We start from the raw sequence: 18,531 nt of genomic DNA on the forward strand, positions 1-18,531 counted from the left end.
GAAATAGTGGCTTAGATTTCTAGCCAAGTAAATGTAAATATTTCTGGTCAAATAGAACTGATGTGTTGGTACTTTAATAAGCATTAATTTCCTCAATTAATAAAATAAACTTTGTCCAAACACTGTTTCCTGTTTCCAAAGGAAAGTAAGAGAATATATATTTTTATAAAAATTCAACTAAAGAGGTAGCAGTGTCATCATTTCCCAATTTCAGTATCTGAAAAAGAAACCATCCAACGTGAGCTACATTGTTTGCCAGCAATGGTGCTTTTTATAAACTTCTTTTTAATTAAAGAGGGGGGTGTGTGTGTGTTCTTTAAAAAAAAAAAAATGTAATAGAAGTATTATTTTCAACAAGCTTGTCTGAGTTCGGGGTTTGCTTTACAGACATTTTAGTATAAAAGTATATATTTTTACAACTAAGGTAGGTTTGTGGGGTTTTATGCACCAAGTATTAAATTATGGTTCTGTAACCACCAGCTCTGGTAACATTTCTGCAGACCAAATGCTTGTGATGTCTAGTCTCTGTTTGCTGCCAAGTAACCATATGATATGTGCTAATATGACATCTGTCATACTGGGTTTGTCTAGCAAGCTTTATTTAAAGCCTGGTACATCAAATGGACAATAAGTGACACACATTATTGTTCTCAGTCCTGTTATATGGACTGTGTAACTTTTTTGGATTTAACGTCCTATGGTAGACCTTGATTTCCTACTATGTTACAAAACAGAAAAGTTATGGAAACTAAAACTTCTGGGCTTAGACTTCAGACATGATTTGTATAGAGATAAGGCAAACCTGAAATCCCTGGTGCCAGGATGTCTGCTGTTACAGTGGGAGGCTCTGTACACACACTATAGAACCAGGCAGAACATCTGTGTGATAATCTGTGGAGCCGTACAGTGCAATTTGCACAGTATGTCCCCAGCTCCACCCTCATCCCATCTGCTGCATAGACACTAACTACTCAGGACATCCTGGGAATTCTCCAGACTTTCTAAACCTGATTGTAAGAGTAAATATTTGCAAAAAAAAATGGAAAAGCGGGTGGAGACCTGCTAAGATTTTTTGGTTCAATCACCTGCACAGAGAAAGGTCAGCAGGTTGCTGAGGGTCATGTTCAGTTGGGTTTTGAATATCTCCAAGGATGGCAACTATAACATCATCTCTGGACAACCTGTTCCTGTGTGTGACTACAGCCCTAGTGAAGAATTTTTTCTTATCTTTAAGTGTCATTTCCTGTGTTTTATTTTGTGCCCATTGCCTCTTCTCCTGTCCCTTAGCACTGCTGAGAAGAGGCTCTGTTGTCATTACTTCTCCCATCAAGTTTTTTCACATCAACAAGATCCCCTGAGCCTTCTCTTCTCCAGGCTGAGCAGTCTCAGCTTCTTGTATGAAATGCTCCAAACCCTTCAACATCATATTGTGACTCTTCACTGTCCTTATCCCAGCATGTCTACATCTCTTTCATATTGGAGAACCCAGCACTGGACCCAGCACTCAAATGTGTCTCATCACAGCTGACTAAAGGGGAAGGATTGCCTCCTTCAACCTGCTGGTCATCCTCTGCCTAATGCAGCGCAGGGTGCTGTTGGTCTTCATTGCTGCAAAAGCACACTGCTGGTTCATGTCAGACTTGTTCTATATGATCCCAGGGTCCTCTCTGCCAATCTGATTTTCAGCTGGTTGGCTCCCAGCCTGTACTGAAGCCTGGGGTTATTCCTCCCCAGGGACAGAACTTGGCATTTCCCCTTGTTGAACTTCACGAGGCTCCTGTTAGACCATTTCTTTAGCCTGACAAGGTCCCTCTGAATGGCAGCACAACCATCTGGTTTATCAACCACTCTTCCCAGTTTTGTGTTCTGTCATCCAGGTCACTAATGAAGAAGTTAAAAAGAGTTGGCCCCAGAACTAGTCCTCGGGGTACACTGCTGGTATGGGCCTCCAGGTTGCAACCCTCTAAGTCCAGTGGTTCATGCAGTTTTCAGCCCATCTTACTGTCCACATACTTGGTCTGTACTTCATCAGTTTGTCAGTGAACATATTATGCCATACAGTGTCAAAAGCTTTGCTAAAGCCAAGATAAATAGCATCAACTGCTGTCATCAGGTCCACTGAGCCAATCATCTCACCACGGAAGGCTATCAGGCTGGTTAACCACAATTTCCCCTTTGTAAAGCCGTGCTGACTACTCCCATTCTTCATCTTGTCTTTCATGTGTTTGGAAATGGTTTCCAGGACTATTTGGTCCATCACCTTCCTAGGGGTCAAGGTGAGACTGGCCAGCCTATGTTCCCAAGATCCTCCTTCTTGCCTTTTTTGAAGCTGGGAATGACATTTGCTTTCTTACAATCCAAAATCTCTCAACTTAAAACCAAAAAAGCCTGCTTGAATGGAGTGGATCAAAAACAGCTGCCTAAGGGGACATAATAGTTCACGTGGGCTGAAAGAGAAGTACAGAAAGCAAAAAAACTCAATACCCTCACACTGTACACAAAAGTAGAAATTATGGATTTTTCTTCCTTAAATTTTGGGCCACAAGAAATGGTAGTATGTCTAAATTTCTAGCAGAGCAAAGGCAGATTCAGAGGACTATCACTAAAATGACTCAGAGGACAAATGAAAAGGGTGTACAGGTCTACAACAGAACTGGCACAGAGCGAACGAGAGAAGGTTGCCTTTTAAATGAGATTATTTTTAAATAGAGCAACAGAATTAAAATGTTGACTACAAATCCTGCAAGGGAAATTCTATGCAATACATAAAAACTTTAATTGCAAGGCCTTTAAATGTCAGCTCTTTGGAAGAGTTGAAGTGGTCAGGGTAGACAGGATCCTATTCTCTTTACAAGGCAACCTCAGAGGATGAGAAATCTTATTCTGAAATGTCAGCATTATCAGCAGAAAGATTCAGTTATGGGGGGTGGGGGGTGGGGGGGTGGGGAAGCATAGAGTATCTAGAATTTGTGTTCAAAGGTTATGAGCTACAGTATTTCCAAGAACTGTCTGCTCTAACTCAAAAAAAAGAGAGACTAATAAAAGCAAGGCAGGAACAGATTCACACATGTTACTGTTCAGCTGCTAAAATCAGTGTCCTACAATAAATGGATTTAAATGAGGAAAAATACATTGCAGTTACTTCGGTCTGAAATCTAAATTTAAGACAGGGTATACAAAATTACAGGCCATAAATGGAAGCTAATGATAAATTTTAGGGGAAAAATTTAATAATTGTGAAAAAGCTGAGGAAAAGAAATACTAGTGAATACTAAAATTCAGCTGGAAAGAATGAAAGTGAGCCTGAACAAGAAAATGTAGGTAGCCCTAATTAATTGGACAATATAAATGAAATTTTCTGGGGGCCATCTGGTAAAAATAATAGAGTAATTCTTAAGAAAAGGTTTGTATGGTTTAGTCACAAAGAACATAACCTTATAATACTTCCCCCCTATATTTTCTATATTTCAACCTAGGAAAAGAAAGGAAAGGGTATAGATTAAGGGAATGATGTAAGAAGTGAATTTATGATGATATGCAGAGAAATTTTAATAGCGTATGTTGCAGAATGCTTGCCTGATGTGACATGTGAAATGTCTGGTTGGCTTTTCTTACTTGTTTGCCTAAACCTCATGATTTACATAACTCACTGGTTTGCTCATGAATATGTAATCTATTCAGGTAGCCCAGCTGTTAGCAATACTGCATATGTTTCTATTTCACAAGCCTTATACAAGATTTATACAACACACCACTTCATTGAAGACTCTTCTAAACAAAGGCATAACCTAACATGTAGATATAGGAGCAAAAAAATATTCTTATGGATTCTAACTGCAAATAAATACATCTACAAGTAGTTGCAATATGGGTCATGGTCCATACAGAGCCTCCAAAAATCATTAGTATGTGCTTCCAGATTTAAAAAGTCCTAGGAAACAACTTCCCAAACCTTTTCATCTGTCTTGGAATAGAAGCAATAACAGAAACTGCAGCATGTGCATTTTTGCTGAGGTGAACTGGATTTGCTTAATCCTGTTCTCACACAGTGGAAAAGACAAAGATGTTTTAGGGAAAGCTCTGTGTAGGTCAAATTGGAGAATAAACTGAACTCAAACCAGAAGTATAGCACGTAAGTACTAAAACATGTCAACTGCAGTGGTCTTCTCCGTCCTCAGTTTATTTTGTCTGCTAGTTGTTACCAGCATAAGGGCAGAAGGGAGAGTTAGAGACTGCACAAAATGCCAGATCCCTTTGACATGTTGCATGACTGCCCTGTTACACGTGACAGGCGACAGGTGCAGGCGCCCTCTCCAGAAAGGTCAAAGTGGTTATGCAAAGCATCCACTTCTGGCACTCTGGCAGGAAGAGAGACGGCTGGATTGGCCTAGGGGACACACATGAGCTGGTAATATAAACGTGGCAAAACAGACAAAATTCCTGCTGAATGAAATGCTGGTGAGCTTCACTGTTAAGATGAAACATCAAAAAATCTGCTGGAAGTGCTCTTAGATGTGTGTTTTCATTCTTTTGTGAACAAGAGCTTTTATATTAATTAAATGCACAGATAATATATCACATGCTTGTTTATAGCAACAACAGCAGCAATCATCTTGTTCACCGTTTCTCAGGTTTTTCTTCAGATGTTCTGATGTCTCTTAAATGGAAGTGGAGGGAAAAATTTAACAGAACATGCAGACAGACCAGGCTTTAGCATGACATCCTTTTCACAGACCTACATAGAAAATCTCATTTTCATTATCTTACTTCAGGGATTAGTTTTGTGCAGAAGCAATGGTGTGATACAGAGGAAATTTATGCAAGAGAGAAAAAAATATGGATATTTTATATCCTTTAATATTTTTATTTGCCTTTTTTTATTTTGGGTGTCTTCATTTTTTTATGGGGGAGGAGGAATCCTGTCCCTATATATAAAAAGTATTTTAGGATCAAGGCCTTGTTTTATTCCTTCCTTTCCTCTTTATAAGATCAAAATACAAATTCTAAATCTGCCTCACAAAGAGATGAATACTGTCAAGAAGTTAGGCTGATATTTCACTCAATAGTTTTAACTACATTTACTCTTTGGTTCTTTTGTATTTCAATACTGCATTAGCATCTCTGATGACAATATTTTATTATTTGTGTTTTTTTTCATTTGACACCACGGGGAAATGTCAGTGTGTTCAAGAAAACTAACAGAAATTAAAAATAGCAATATATACATCTTGTGTGAAGTCATAGGAGTAACACAAGTGTCACACCAGATTGAATTAGAGACAAGCAGATAATGAAAACCCCAGCATCTGGCTGCATTTGCTCTTCTGCAGTATTCAACCTGCTGTTAATCACAGGGGACTCACAAACTTAAAACATTTTAAAAGGCTTCTTGGAAATATTCCTCCTATCTTCTAAGATTTCATTTTAGCAATGCGTCTTCTTTTTTCAATATGTGTCATTAATAATGGCTTCTTTATTAGTTACCGTTTTACCTGCTTCTGCACTTTCTCACAGGAAGTGCTATTATTCCCTTAATGCATTACATAGTTCTTTTAGGAGAAATGTCTTATGTAGAAAATTTGAGGATTGTAACTTCAGTCTGGGAAAAAAATCAGAAGAAAGGATTAGGTATGAGAAACAAAAACTGTTTTCATTTGTATGCCCAAGGCCATAGGGTTGTTTTTGGTTGGGTTTTTTTTTTTTTTTCTTTGCTTGTTTGGGGGTTTTGGTTGGGTTTTTTTTTTAGTATGTGGTAAGGAGAAAGCAATGAAAAAGGCATAAACTGCAAGAAAAAGAAGATTTTTTGTCTCACAATGTAAGATTTATAGGAATATTTCAGAAGATAAAAGCTGATCTTCCGTCAGTCATAGTGATAACTAAGTCACATTAGGCAGCTCATTTATGCTCATATGCCTATGCTTTCACACATGTATCTTTAATATCCTTACATGTATCTGCCCCCAGCTTGAACTGCTTGATTCACGGCATAACCATACTTGTTCACACAGTAAGGCAGAATATCTTTACAGGGCTGCTGTGCAATTCATGCCATATGTGATTTTAAATGATGCTCTTGTGAGTGAAAACTAATTTGAGTGTAACTCAGAAATGAGATTTAAGGTTCTTAGAAGTCTCAAGCACGTATAAAGAATTCCCTTTTTATGAAAAACCTTGCCATATATTTATTTTTTTTAAAGGCAATGATTTCTCTAGTGATATATCTGAATACACAGGGTTATACCTATGTTAGGAGAAATACAGAAAAAAACCAACATCCTTGCATTTCATTACTTAAGTTTTGCTCTGTTCACAATTGCCCTGAGGAATCTCAGAATTCTCAGTGTTAATATTCATCTGGACAGTGGCTGTGTATATTAATGTTTCAAGACTGCAGATTCAGGCTGCACATCATTTTACTGCAACCTACTGTAGACTACTGCTACTGCATTATTTCTTCCACAGACATCACTATTGAAAAAAAAAAAGAAGAAGAAAAAAAAAAGAAATTAAACCCAAAAGCATACACTAGTGATTTACAAGGTACTGAAGTTATCGACATAAATGCTATAGTTTTTCATCCTATTCTTATAATTACCTGTGATTCCTAAATATTGCCATCTATCGCAGCTTTCTGTAAATGATGGCTTTCCAATGACAGCGCCCTCTCATGAAGTGGACATTTTAACATTGTAATATGAAAAAAATGGGTATTTTTTTAATCTCATTCCAAATCTTCTCCGCTGCCATTAGAATAAGATGAGATTATCATGCCTGACAAAGCTTGGTTAAATGTTGAGATGTAGCAGTTAGAGGGGTAAGCACACCACACACATTGTAGCCAGGCACCGGCTGACTAAGGGCAGAAGGAGCAGGCAGCAGTGCTAGGCACGATGCTCAGTAGTGCCTGAAGGTTCAGCTTTATAGTCAGTCAGACCTAATACCTCTCTTCTAACAGATGTGCCTTGTCCTTGAGGTCATTTGCCTGTGCCACAAGCAGCAGAATGAAGAGAAGACAAAAAGAAATGCAGGATCTGAAAATTAACAGGAAAGTAAAATGTAATGAGGAATTCTCTTAGTTTCTAGAAGCAAGGTAAGAGATAAGAGATCTTTCTGAACTGCAGGGTGAATTCAAAGCAACAATGTGGACTTCAAGAAAAGAACCCCATCTCTTTGGTTTCCTTTGATTTCAAAGTGTAGGAATATTTGCCTTAGCATAGTAATGAATTCTTTCCCCTATTTAATCCTGTGCTATAGTTGCAATATCTTCCAGGGACATGTCAGTGTTTTTTTCTAAAAATGGTCTAAGTTCATAAACATAAGAGGTTTAATCTTATTGCATTATCTCAAATCTCAGAAGGATCAGAAGGGTTTTCATCCTCAGAAACTAAGTTTTACTTGAATAAAAAAGTTGGTCAAAATATGTTCTAAGATACAGATAACTCAGACTGGCCAGGTAAGGCAGCCATTCCTGTGAATTTTTATCCCTGCAGGAAGCGTGCAGCCAACAAACTGGCTTTCTGAGTCGCAGACAACTCCAACAGCCCTGTCTGGCTTTAAGAAACTAAAACTATTGGCAATCATCACAATTTGCAAAGAAGAATCTGAGAGCACTTTGCAAAGCAGACATAAACAAAGATCTTTGGAATCAGTATTTTTCTATTATAAAGCTTGTGTGTTTTGAGGCAGTTCCATTTTTAGATGTCTAGCTTAGTGATACTTTGATGCCCAGTTTGGATTAAGCTTTTATTCATTAGCTGTGTTAAATTCTAACAGGTGGCAGGTCTTTTCAGATAAAATTTTGGGTAGAACAAATATGTGTATCATGTGATGATAAACTTCTAAAGCTAAAACAGCAGCTTAGGAAAAGGAGTAAGGAAATAGGTGGCTGATGTAAAAATATTATGTTCTGGCTAGTTTCCAGTTGGGTGACTGATTGTGGTGGCTCTCAGTTTCATTACCACAAGACAAATTCTTCAATATATCTTAAATGTACATCCAATCTGATAGACGTGGAATGTGAATTTAGGCGTTTTCTCTTTGAGCAAGATCAATATGTCTGCTGCTGAATGGTATTTCTGAAGTTAAACTCAATTTTTAAAACAACTTCAGAATCAGTTATTTCACATGATTTTTTTTTTTATTTTACTTTAGTTTGTTTCTAATGAAAATTTTTACACATATTAGTTTTTTAGCCATTCATCAGTGATGGTTCAGAAATTAAACATGAGACGTGTTGTAAACTTGATTTATGATCCGACAGTTTTTCTTTGAAAGACTCTGACCTGTCAAAAACCCAGTTTTTTCAGAGGAATATACCAGTTTTTATTAACTGGGATAAGGTTCCTAAGTGGAAAACAAAGAAAGAAAGAAAGGAGGAGGGGAGGGGGGAGGGGGCAGGACGGGAACAAACACGGACACGGGACATGGACACGACACCAGGAAAAAAAAAAAAAAAAGATATTGATATGGAAAGACAGAAAGAGAAAAAAAAAAAAGCGGGGGAGCATATGTGTTTGTATGTGTGTGTGAGAAGTGCACCTGTGTCTCAGTAGATAATAATATCCAGGAACAGATTCTTGCCAAGAGGAGCATTCCCCTGTGCAAGAATAGGAATCTGAACACTCTGTTCCTCCTGTATGACGACCATGTTGATAACTACTACCTGGTGGGAAGAGGACTCTGGTTTTTTTAAACACATGCAAAAGACTTCTGGTTCTTTGCATAGTGTAAAGAACAGGAAGTGCTTTGAAATCATGGATATTTTTGTAGGGCATGAAAATTATTGCCTTCCTACATCTATTCATAAAAAAGAAAAAAAAAGATATTTAACTTCTTTAATAAGACACCAGCTGTAGTTATGAGTTCTGTAATTTTCTTTTGATTTCGCTATTTAGTAGAAGTTTAGGAAGAAAGGATTAAATTCTGGTTTTGCTGTTCAATTTAGTAGATAACTGTGCCTCAATATATCCATCCGAAAAATATTATTAATAATAATTATAATAATTCATTATAATTATTAATTTTGAATAGCATGTTGCATGGTTGATCCAGTTAAGATGACACACCCCATGGTTTAAAGGAAATTAATTAGCTTATAGGAGATGCATACGTCCACTTCAGTTTCTAAACTAAACAAGGATTGCAGAAATTCTGCACTGTCCATTAATGTTTGTATCTGTGGAGAGTGTAAACTTGAAAGGGAGAAAGGCAGCTGGAGAAATTCCCACCTCTACTTCAGTCCACATGGATTAATTGCTGGGAAAACATACATACATTTGCAGCCTAAAAAATAGATGAAATATCAGAAACTAAAAGTGTTCATTGACTGAAGGCACATTTCAAATCACCTTTGAAAAACTGATATTTTTAATATACCAAGTTATTAAAATGATTTTATTTGCCTGTGTTACTCTCATTTACAGTATTTCAGTACAGCCTACAACTCTGGAATGCAGAATACCCTGGGATGCTTTTGCTTTTCAAGATGGGTGAAGGGGTTGGCCCTGGGAGATGTGATCACTTGTCGTAGAGACATACAACAGTGTTAGGTTGGTAGGCATCAATAGGGAATGCAACACTATAATACTGATATTTGCCCTAATTTAGACAGCTTAGAGTTGCACTGTCTTATTAAGCATTAATTCTTCCTGGCCACAAACATTGGTAACCATCAATTTAAAACAGGTACACAACACAGTCAACCCCTGGTGTACCTTTGTTTTAATGTTGATTAGAGGTTTTTATGTACTTCTGGATGATGAGGCAGAGTGCATTCTTAGCAAAATGGGAGGAATGATTGACAAAGTGAAGGGCAGGGCTACTGTTTAGGGGGACCTTTACAAGTTGGAGAAAGTCATGGAGTGGGTAGTGGAATAATCCCATGCAGCAGAACCAGGGACGGACTGAGTAGGGAAAATCCTGACAGCACAGGCAAACAGTAAGTTGAGCATGAGTTGGCAAAGGACAAACTGCACAGCTTTTGGAAAGTATTTAGCTAGCAGGTCCAGGAGGGTGATCCTTTGTATCTATTTAGCATCTGTGAAGGCACATCTGGAAGGCTGTGTCAAATTTTGGGTTCCTCAGTGTACAAAAAGACATGGACATACTGGATGGAGTCTAGTGCAGGGCCACAAGGTGGCAGGTGGCTGGAACACCTGAAGTGGTGAAATCTCCATCCACAGACATGTTCAACACATGGCTGGATGAGGTCCTTACAACCTGCTCTATTGGACCTGCTCTGAACATAAGGTTGGACTGCTTGGCCATTGGAGGGTCTTTCCAGCCTACATGCTCCCATGATTCTGATACAACAGTTATGGGTCTCATTTATTATTTTCAGTAATGTTTTCTCTGTTAAATTATCTATTTCCCACAAATGGTAGGAAATTAAATGGGACATAAGTTTCGTAATAACTTCACACTGTTGCTGAAGGATGATTTATCTCCATATATTAACATCCTGGGCCTATTCTTTCAAAAGTAGGAAGCCTCTTAGAAACCTGAAGTACAGGACCACAAAGGTAATGTTGATCTTTGCTTAAACAGAGAAAAATAGTGTTTTCTAATCTATTTATTTGCTGCATTCAGATTAACTCCACCGGTTACTGTATCTTTACTCAAATTGAGAGAACTTTGTTTGCTCTAAAAGTTTCAAAACAGATTTAGAGCAACAGTGACTCAGAAGACATTATCTGATAATGGTAATTGAGCTGACAATGACAAAACTACAAAACTAAATTTAAATTCATAGTGGATGATGTTTAAAAAATGGCAATGGGCTGATAAATTGTGAGGCTTTACAGAGAAGTTAAGAAATGGGAATGACTAATTTTGTAGTTTAAGAAAAAATGTATTTTGAATCCTTTTCCTTGCCACCCACCTTAGCCCTCAAGGTAAAAAAAAACAACCAAACAAACAACCAAACACAAACAAACACAAAAAAAAACCCAACAAAAAAAAAGAGAGCGAGAGAGACTAAAAAGAGAACTAAAAAGCATTCATATTGGTGTAAAGAAAAGTAACAACCCAGAGATGTTGCTGAAAAGTCTTTCACAGCTGTGGCTCTCTCCAAAGTCTGTAGTGCAGAATGTTTTTCTCTAGAGAGTAGAAGCTATTATTGGACAAATGAGCTGAAAGTGGCTCTGTGGACAAATCCAGTTCTTTTCCCATCCCCGAAGAATTATTTCAATTCAGTCATAGATCTGATAGGTCAACAACCCAGACATCAATTGAGTGGGTTTATGATCCGGTCAGGTAAAGGAAAACCTCTGTAAAGCAGAAACATATGAGTTGATAATGAATGCATTCTGTAAGTGTTGCAAAGTTGAAATTAATACAGTAGATTTTAAAGGATGTTGATAATTTAATGAAAATGCAGAGAAAACATGGTAAAAAGAATGCAGTTAAAGCTCTCCTGCAATTCAACTGACAGGAGATGAGTGTGTTTAGTAGATTAAACTCATACACATGTGGTTGTGTGTGTGTCAGTAAGAAAGGGAACAGTGATTTTGACAAGTTGAAGGGAACAAATATTATAGAGTTATATCAAAATGTCAAATGTACTTTAGATCTCTGACAGCCCATAATCTGTGTTAAAGACTGAAGTATGAATGAATGTTGAAAAGCAAAAAATCAAAGTGTTCCAGGTGATTACAAAAGTTGAAGCTTTCCCATGAACATTTACTATCAATTTTAAAGAAAAAAAATATGTGAATGTTCTTTTTTTGTATAACATGCATACATCTGTCAGAGATCAGTGAAGACTATGCTTGCTAAAACCAACAAAACTAGTAATAATCAGTGTCACTTCTATGAATTAAGCATACAGATGATTAATCTAGTAGAATACCTGCACTATTTAGCTGCATGCTTCAAAACATGCTCCAACAACTTTCAGAAGGTTTTTCTCCACTACAAAACTCTTCCTAGGCCACAATTTACAAAAGCCTACTAATATTATTTCAGGGTAGATCAAAAGGGAGGAGGAAAGTCACCTTATTAGGAATCTTAACTTTATTTCACTATGTCCATCCCTTGGATTTTGAAAACCGTGCCTTTTCTGGTAGTCTACTTTCAAAGGTTTCAGTGACAATAATATCTTTTTAATTAAATTTTTCATCAAATATTCAAAATTGTTTTACAGTAACTTAGTTTACTTCTCTGTTAATTAGTATATTTGAAAGAAAGGTAATTAAATATTTTAACAAACTATTAAATGCTGGATAATACTTATGAAAACAAAATTGTATCAGTGCATGGGTTTTGTGAGGGTTTAAAGAGATGTTGGTTTAACACAAGTGCTTTCAATACCTTAGCACATGAAAGATTCTAAATTTTGGTGCTATATTTACTCTCTAAGCAAAAGTATTTACAGCTACTGAAGGCATGGATATTATTTAAATAAAAGAAAACCTAAAGCATTACTGAAACAATAGGTATAAAATCAAGTCTTATTGTATCCAGTAATAATCAGAAAACTATATTTGTGAATTTCTTTCTTTTCTAGCACCGCTAACAGATAAACCACCAAAGCTTTTACACCCATTGGAGAGTAAGCTAACAATTCAGGAGACCCAGTTAGGTAAGTAGCAAACACAACATTTCTATTCAAATTGTATGAAGGTATTTGATGTCTTAATGTATGATGGTAATGTGATGGTATGTTGACATTAATAATTTCATTGAAAAGGCATTGCACATGCTTTGTTTCCATACAGAGATGTATCATATAACATCTAGAAGATTGTTCACAAAAAAAATGGTAGTAATTAATACTGAATTCTAAGCTCTTGAATAATTATTGGTACTTGTTTTTACCTTTGCTGAGAGCCTCAGCTTATCTGTGTATTTACATATATTTACTGTGGGATTCAGTGGGTTTTTATGGTTTAAAATCTGCTTGCAAGACTTCTTTTCTTTGGCTATTCCTTACAGAATTGTGAAGATCCTCTGTAATTATAAATGTGCTGGTCTAAAGTCATCTAACAGTGAGAAGTTAACATAATAGCATCTGATTATTTTGAATGTATGAATAGATATGTAAAGATGAATGGAAAGAAACTAGTGCATGAAGAAGCCATTTTGTTTCACTTTTCCTAGCCTAGTGGATGGTGGGTATGTTTTGTCACTTTGATCTCCTACCGCAGTACAGGTAATTAAGGCTCTAATGCTGAGTGCACGTTACTACACTTTGCAGGGTATAACAACCCATCTCCTTTGTGTATTGACACAGAAGGCAACTTGTAAGAAACAAACAGTCCTCAGTAGGTTACACTGGAATTATGCTTTGGTGTCAGAACAGTAACGTATCGATAGATCTTCTAACATGGTCGCTACAGAAAGAAATGGAAACAGATCTGGTGCAGCACAGCACCTGAAAAAGCAGAAGGCTTGCAAATTAATTCTGACAGTCATTGGCAGAATGTTCTATGGTGCTTGCCATCTTATGGCTAATAGTGGCCAGAGGATAATTCATATTTATTTTGATAGTCGTAAAATATTACTTAAAATGATTCATACTATTCAGGTAATATTCTGAGACACTGATACACGTTTTCAGAAACAATTCTGTAGAAAACAGGTGTAACATATTTCCTTCTAGAGCTACTTTCTGTTCTGAAGGTATTGTTTCTGATATATCAACTTAGAAAACTTTTCTGTATGACAATCCTAGATGATTTTACCTTTTTATTTGAATGCAAGCCTAGGGAACAGAAAGCAAAATAACCCCACACATTTTTTTTCCTAACTAATGTTGCTGACTGAGATAGTTTTGAAAAAAAAAAACCAAAAGGCAGAACATTTGGGGGCTTTTATGTTGTCTTGCTAAATATGCTGTATGAGTGAGACTATTTCAATAAAAGTGTAATTATTAATGGCTTTTTATGTATGATTTTTAAAATTACTCATATATTTGATTTCTCATAGTTCTAAGAAACAGATAAAATAATTTCAGGAGTGCTGGGTTTAAAAAAGAAACTTTTCAGAAAACATGAAAGAGCTAGTTTGAAAATGTCACTTTCAGACACAGATGGGAAAGTCTGACTGTAAATGAATGTGAAACTACAATACTTTGCCTTATATCAAGAAGCTCTTGTTTAAAAGCCTGTGAAAAAGCCTGTGAGAACTGGCACAAGTGCAAAAAAAAAAATGGTAGTTCTCTGACAGGAGAATTAAGTTGTTCTACTCTTAGATTTAATATCTTGGTCCTGATAATTTTTGAAAGCTCTGTTTCACTGAGGAAAGCTGGTGTACCTTTCAGGGGACCAGTTCATATCCTGTGAAAAATCCAAAATAATGTTGGAATAATGTAGCATTTCACCTAGTCAAAACTTAGAAAATTACCTAAACCAGCAGTCTCCTACACAGCCACCTGAGGCTTGGGGTGACCACATGTTGCAGACTGGTCCGGACACTGCCAGAAAACATGTTAGTCCTCCAGAATGTGTTTGGGATAGTGTGTTTGTTCCTTATTTGGAAAATACATGTGTTGGTGGAAGAGGGAGAGGTGAAACGGGTGTCACAGAAAAGGGAGAGCAAGGAACTAGAAGCCTGAAGTACTCTGGGATTTCGTTAGCAGGTCACCAGTTGGTTCAGTGGGGAGCTGGGGCAATCCCCGCTCTCTTCCCACATTTCTGCACTTCTTATCTAGCAGTCTTCCACCTCGACTTGGAAACCAAGCGGGTCGCAACTGTCAGGGCAGGCCCTGGACAGTGCATACATAATTTACAAGGATGTGTGTGCTTCTCCAGGTGCACATGGTGTGCTGAAGGTTCAGTAGTGATGGTTCACCTAAAAATCATCCCCTGCCAGCAGTCCTCTGGGTATTGGTGCTTGGCACACTTTTGAGGAACCCCTCAGTAACCCCAGTGTGTTTGCTGCTGGAGGAGCTACTGGAGTACAGTTCTTAAACAGGGCACCTCCATGCAGTGTCTAAATCAAGGTAGGAAGAGTCCAGATGTATCTAATTCATTTGTCTCCAGCACGTTGAATGACAGAGATATCTGACACTTATAGCTGATACATTGGTCTCTTCTACATACCAATTAAAATTAATGTCATGGGACCATGGACCTGTTGTATTATTGTGTTGTATGGCTTCCGTAAAACCGCATCAGACCAAAAGGTGACTGCATATTAAGGAAGGAGTTTCTCTAAGGGGTGACCGATAGAGTGTTATAGCATAAACTAACAATTGCAGTTTAACTTAAGATGAGGAAAGCAAACAGAGCTGGAGAATCTTCACACCTCACTCCTTCACACCTCAGGAGTCCTACAGGCTCCCTTCATGCTCACCCAACTAGTCATGGAAAAGGTGTCCCACTGTTCAGCTGATGTTTGGGGGAGTGTTAAACATGGCTGCACCACAATGAGAAACCTTAAGAGAGTCACAGGAATCCTGACACCTCCTCCAAAATATCTTTTTATTACACTGATTAGTAACCTGAAAAGCACTAGAGAGAAACACAGGGTAGAAATTGGAGGAGAAATTAATTTCTCAAAGGTCTTGCTTAAAAGACAGCATGAGACAGCCAAAAAGCATGAAGCAGGGAAATCCTACATGAGGAAAGAAAGATTAGTTCCCAACTTAATCCTGTTCTGCATTTAATGTTTTTTGGTTTGTAACTTCACTTCCAGTTTCATAATCAATACCTTAATCCTGTTGCAAAGGTAAAAATACTGTTTTCTTTTTAAACTTTTCTCCTGTTGAAAAGGTTCTTGGATAACTGTGGTGACCTCAGTATAATCTGCTCCTCTGGAAACCATGACTCTAGATAAAATATTATGTCAGATACTGTCTTCAAAAGTACGCAGCCTGCAAGAAGCCTGGAGCTGTAATGAGATGAGGAGCATTTCCCACTCAGCTCTGAGCTGCCCTGTGGCCTGGCAGCAGCACAGGTTAGGAGGGGCAGTAAAGTAGGCAAAGAATGGGAGGCAAGGGGACAGAAGACACCGTTAATGAAGAATTGCCCAAGGGACTGAATCCTCACAATATTCTTCCTCTTACTTTCAACATGCAAACAAAATCGAAGAAATCCCTGCTAACATAAAAAACCCCCTTGTAATAACATAAAAATACAAACCTTTCTGTTCAAACCTGTTCAGAAAGGGATTGTTTCTTACATATGAAAAATCCTAAAATGTCATATACCTGTATTTTTAATTCTAGAATTATGTAGATATTATATATTTATGGTATAAATATATCATAACTATGATATCTTTCTTTATATAGAAATTACGTTCCAGTTTTCTATATTGGTAAATTCTGAATCTTTTCTGTTTCACCTTCAGGTAACATTGTTTTTCCCATCAGCCCTGTCAAATATCTGCCCCCCTCAAGGAAACAGGAATACTTTTAGTCTGTCTCAAGAAAATCTGATTTTAGTATCCAATTAGTGCACCTTCATGTTACTAAAGAAGACAGCTTTGTCTCCACAACAGGCAGTAACATATCTGAATTAAAAAAACAAACACAAAACCAAACCAAAACAAAAAAACACAACCACGCAATAATTACTTTAAATGCCTGACAATCTAGTTAGCCTGTGTCTTGCCCATTTTTTGGTTCTGGCTCCTGGTTCTGCAGAAGGCTGTAGTTTGAAATGCCAAAATTCACCTAGAAAAATAAAGCAATTGTTGAATTATTTTTTTGTTAGGCTTGATGTTAGAGAAAAGAAAAAAGGAATAAAGGATTTCCAGCAGTATACGAATGGACCTAAAAGATAAGTTTGGACAGGCACCTAACCACTTTCTCTGTCATTTGAATGAAACAATTTTTCGTGAATTTCATCCAACACTAAAAAATTACTCTTGTGACCAAATATGCAGTGAATGATCTCCTATTTGTTTTTAGGCCATTATTTCAATAAAATTAAATTTACTATCACCTAGTGAATTGGGGATTGCTTCTTTCTCCCCCTTCCCAACACATGTTCAAGAAAGTATAACTAAAACTACTTTTAATGTATTTTTTCTAAAGTATGAATACAAAGAAGTTCCAGAGGTAAATCATCAGGAAGAGGAGAATGTTACTTCATTTAGAGCACTGTGTTGTCATAACAGGTCTTCTACACAAATTGGCCTTGTTAATGATAAAAGCCCTCCTTAACTATCTTAACCAGTAGTTATATAAATAAATTAACTAAAGTGATATGAAATAACTAGCAATCTGTGCTAGTTAAAATGAAAAAATATCTAAAATAATAAATTTTCATCTCTACACGTTTCATCTAAATGTTATATTCACTCTATAACAGGAACAGATTTTTTTTTAGTTATGATATAGGGATTTTTGTTTATCTGTTCAATTATACCAACATTCTTTAAACCAAATCAATCCTTTTCTCAATCATGTGATTCAGTTGGACACTTTTGTTCTTTGATATAGCCTATGATTAGATCAATGTGATATGGGCAACAGTTTTACATTGGAATAATCAAAACTGTAAATTCAGAATTTATTTCTCACATATCAATCTTCTTAATTACCTGAGAGCTGGGGTTTTCCTTTCTGAAAACAACAAGGGGTGTTTCAAATAGGTAAAAATTAGAAAAGAAATAAAATATTAAAGTCTCTTTCTTTTTTCTGTTTGAATTATTTATTGTAAAAAGTTAGTTTTCAAGAAACTAAAATTTTTAAAGAAATATTTCATTGAGAAATTCCTAGCCTCACTGTTCTAAAATGTTTCAGTTTAATACCAGATCATAATTTCTGGGCTGAAGTATAGTTCCATGTACTCACTTAGTCAAATAGCAGGACTTTCAATGGAAAAATCTTTGCTTAAAGACTCACTTGCACAATTAATGTTTTAACTGCAGACTGGTTCATGAAAATTGAAATGTTTGGATGTGATGTAATGGATGAAGATAACATGTATTCTCAGCATCTGGGAAAAACCACAAAAGTATCTGATCATTTTTCCCTACAGAGATAGACATCAAAATGCAAACCAACCATTTAGGGAAATAATGCACAGGACAACTTTTACCTAACTCTGACTCAGGCAAAAGTTTGTATATTGCTAGTATTTTTGTAGTCTTTTTGCCAATAATGATTGCTAGATAGCTCAACCAGTTCAAGCCCTGTTGTTGTGGTATCAGTGAGGACTATTATGGGAGGAACATGGGGAAAACTGAAGGGCTCATGAAGTCTCAGAAACAATGACAATGACAGCAGTAGCATTTCTTAGTCCCTTTAGATAAATTTGTTAAATATAAGTATTATCTCCTGGTTTTTGTAAATGCACTCAAGCAGTAAAATTCAGTGAGGCAGAGCTGGAAGGGAAAGGAAGATAAAAAAGCTGTTTTATTTCTTTCTTTAAAGCAGTGCTACGAGGAAACTCAGAATATTAGAATACCTACTTTACCATATGTATAGTTTTTTAAATCCAACCAGATACAAGCTGAACAAAATCTCATACAAGCTATTTTACACATTCTACTGGAAAGAGAGAAAATAATCTTCAAAATTTTTTTGCTTGGCATTTTCAGCTAAACTTTCCAATTCCAAATGAGGAAGTATAGCATAGA

The 18,531-nt window shown here is 36.7% G+C and overlaps 1 protein-coding gene across 1 annotated transcript in view; it reads left to right on the top strand.

Annotated features, from left to right (window-relative positions):
* IL1RAPL1 (interleukin 1 receptor accessory protein like 1) overlaps nucleotides 1–18,531 on the top strand; it is a 766,315-nt gene that overhangs the window by 570,326 nt on the left and 177,458 nt on the right. Inside the window, exon 6 of the mRNA XM_055802804.1 lies at nucleotides 12,506–12,580. Within this exon, the coding sequence (XP_055658779.1) occupies nucleotides 12,506–12,580 (75 nt within the window). The remainder of the gene's footprint in view (nucleotides 1–12,505; nucleotides 12,581–18,531) is intronic.

The sequence above is a fragment of the Falco peregrinus genome, chromosome 4, assembly GCF_023634155.1.
Source record: "Falco peregrinus isolate bFalPer1 chromosome 4, bFalPer1.pri, whole genome shotgun sequence".
Taxonomy (NCBI): Eukaryota; Metazoa; Chordata; class Aves; order Falconiformes; family Falconidae; genus Falco; species Falco peregrinus.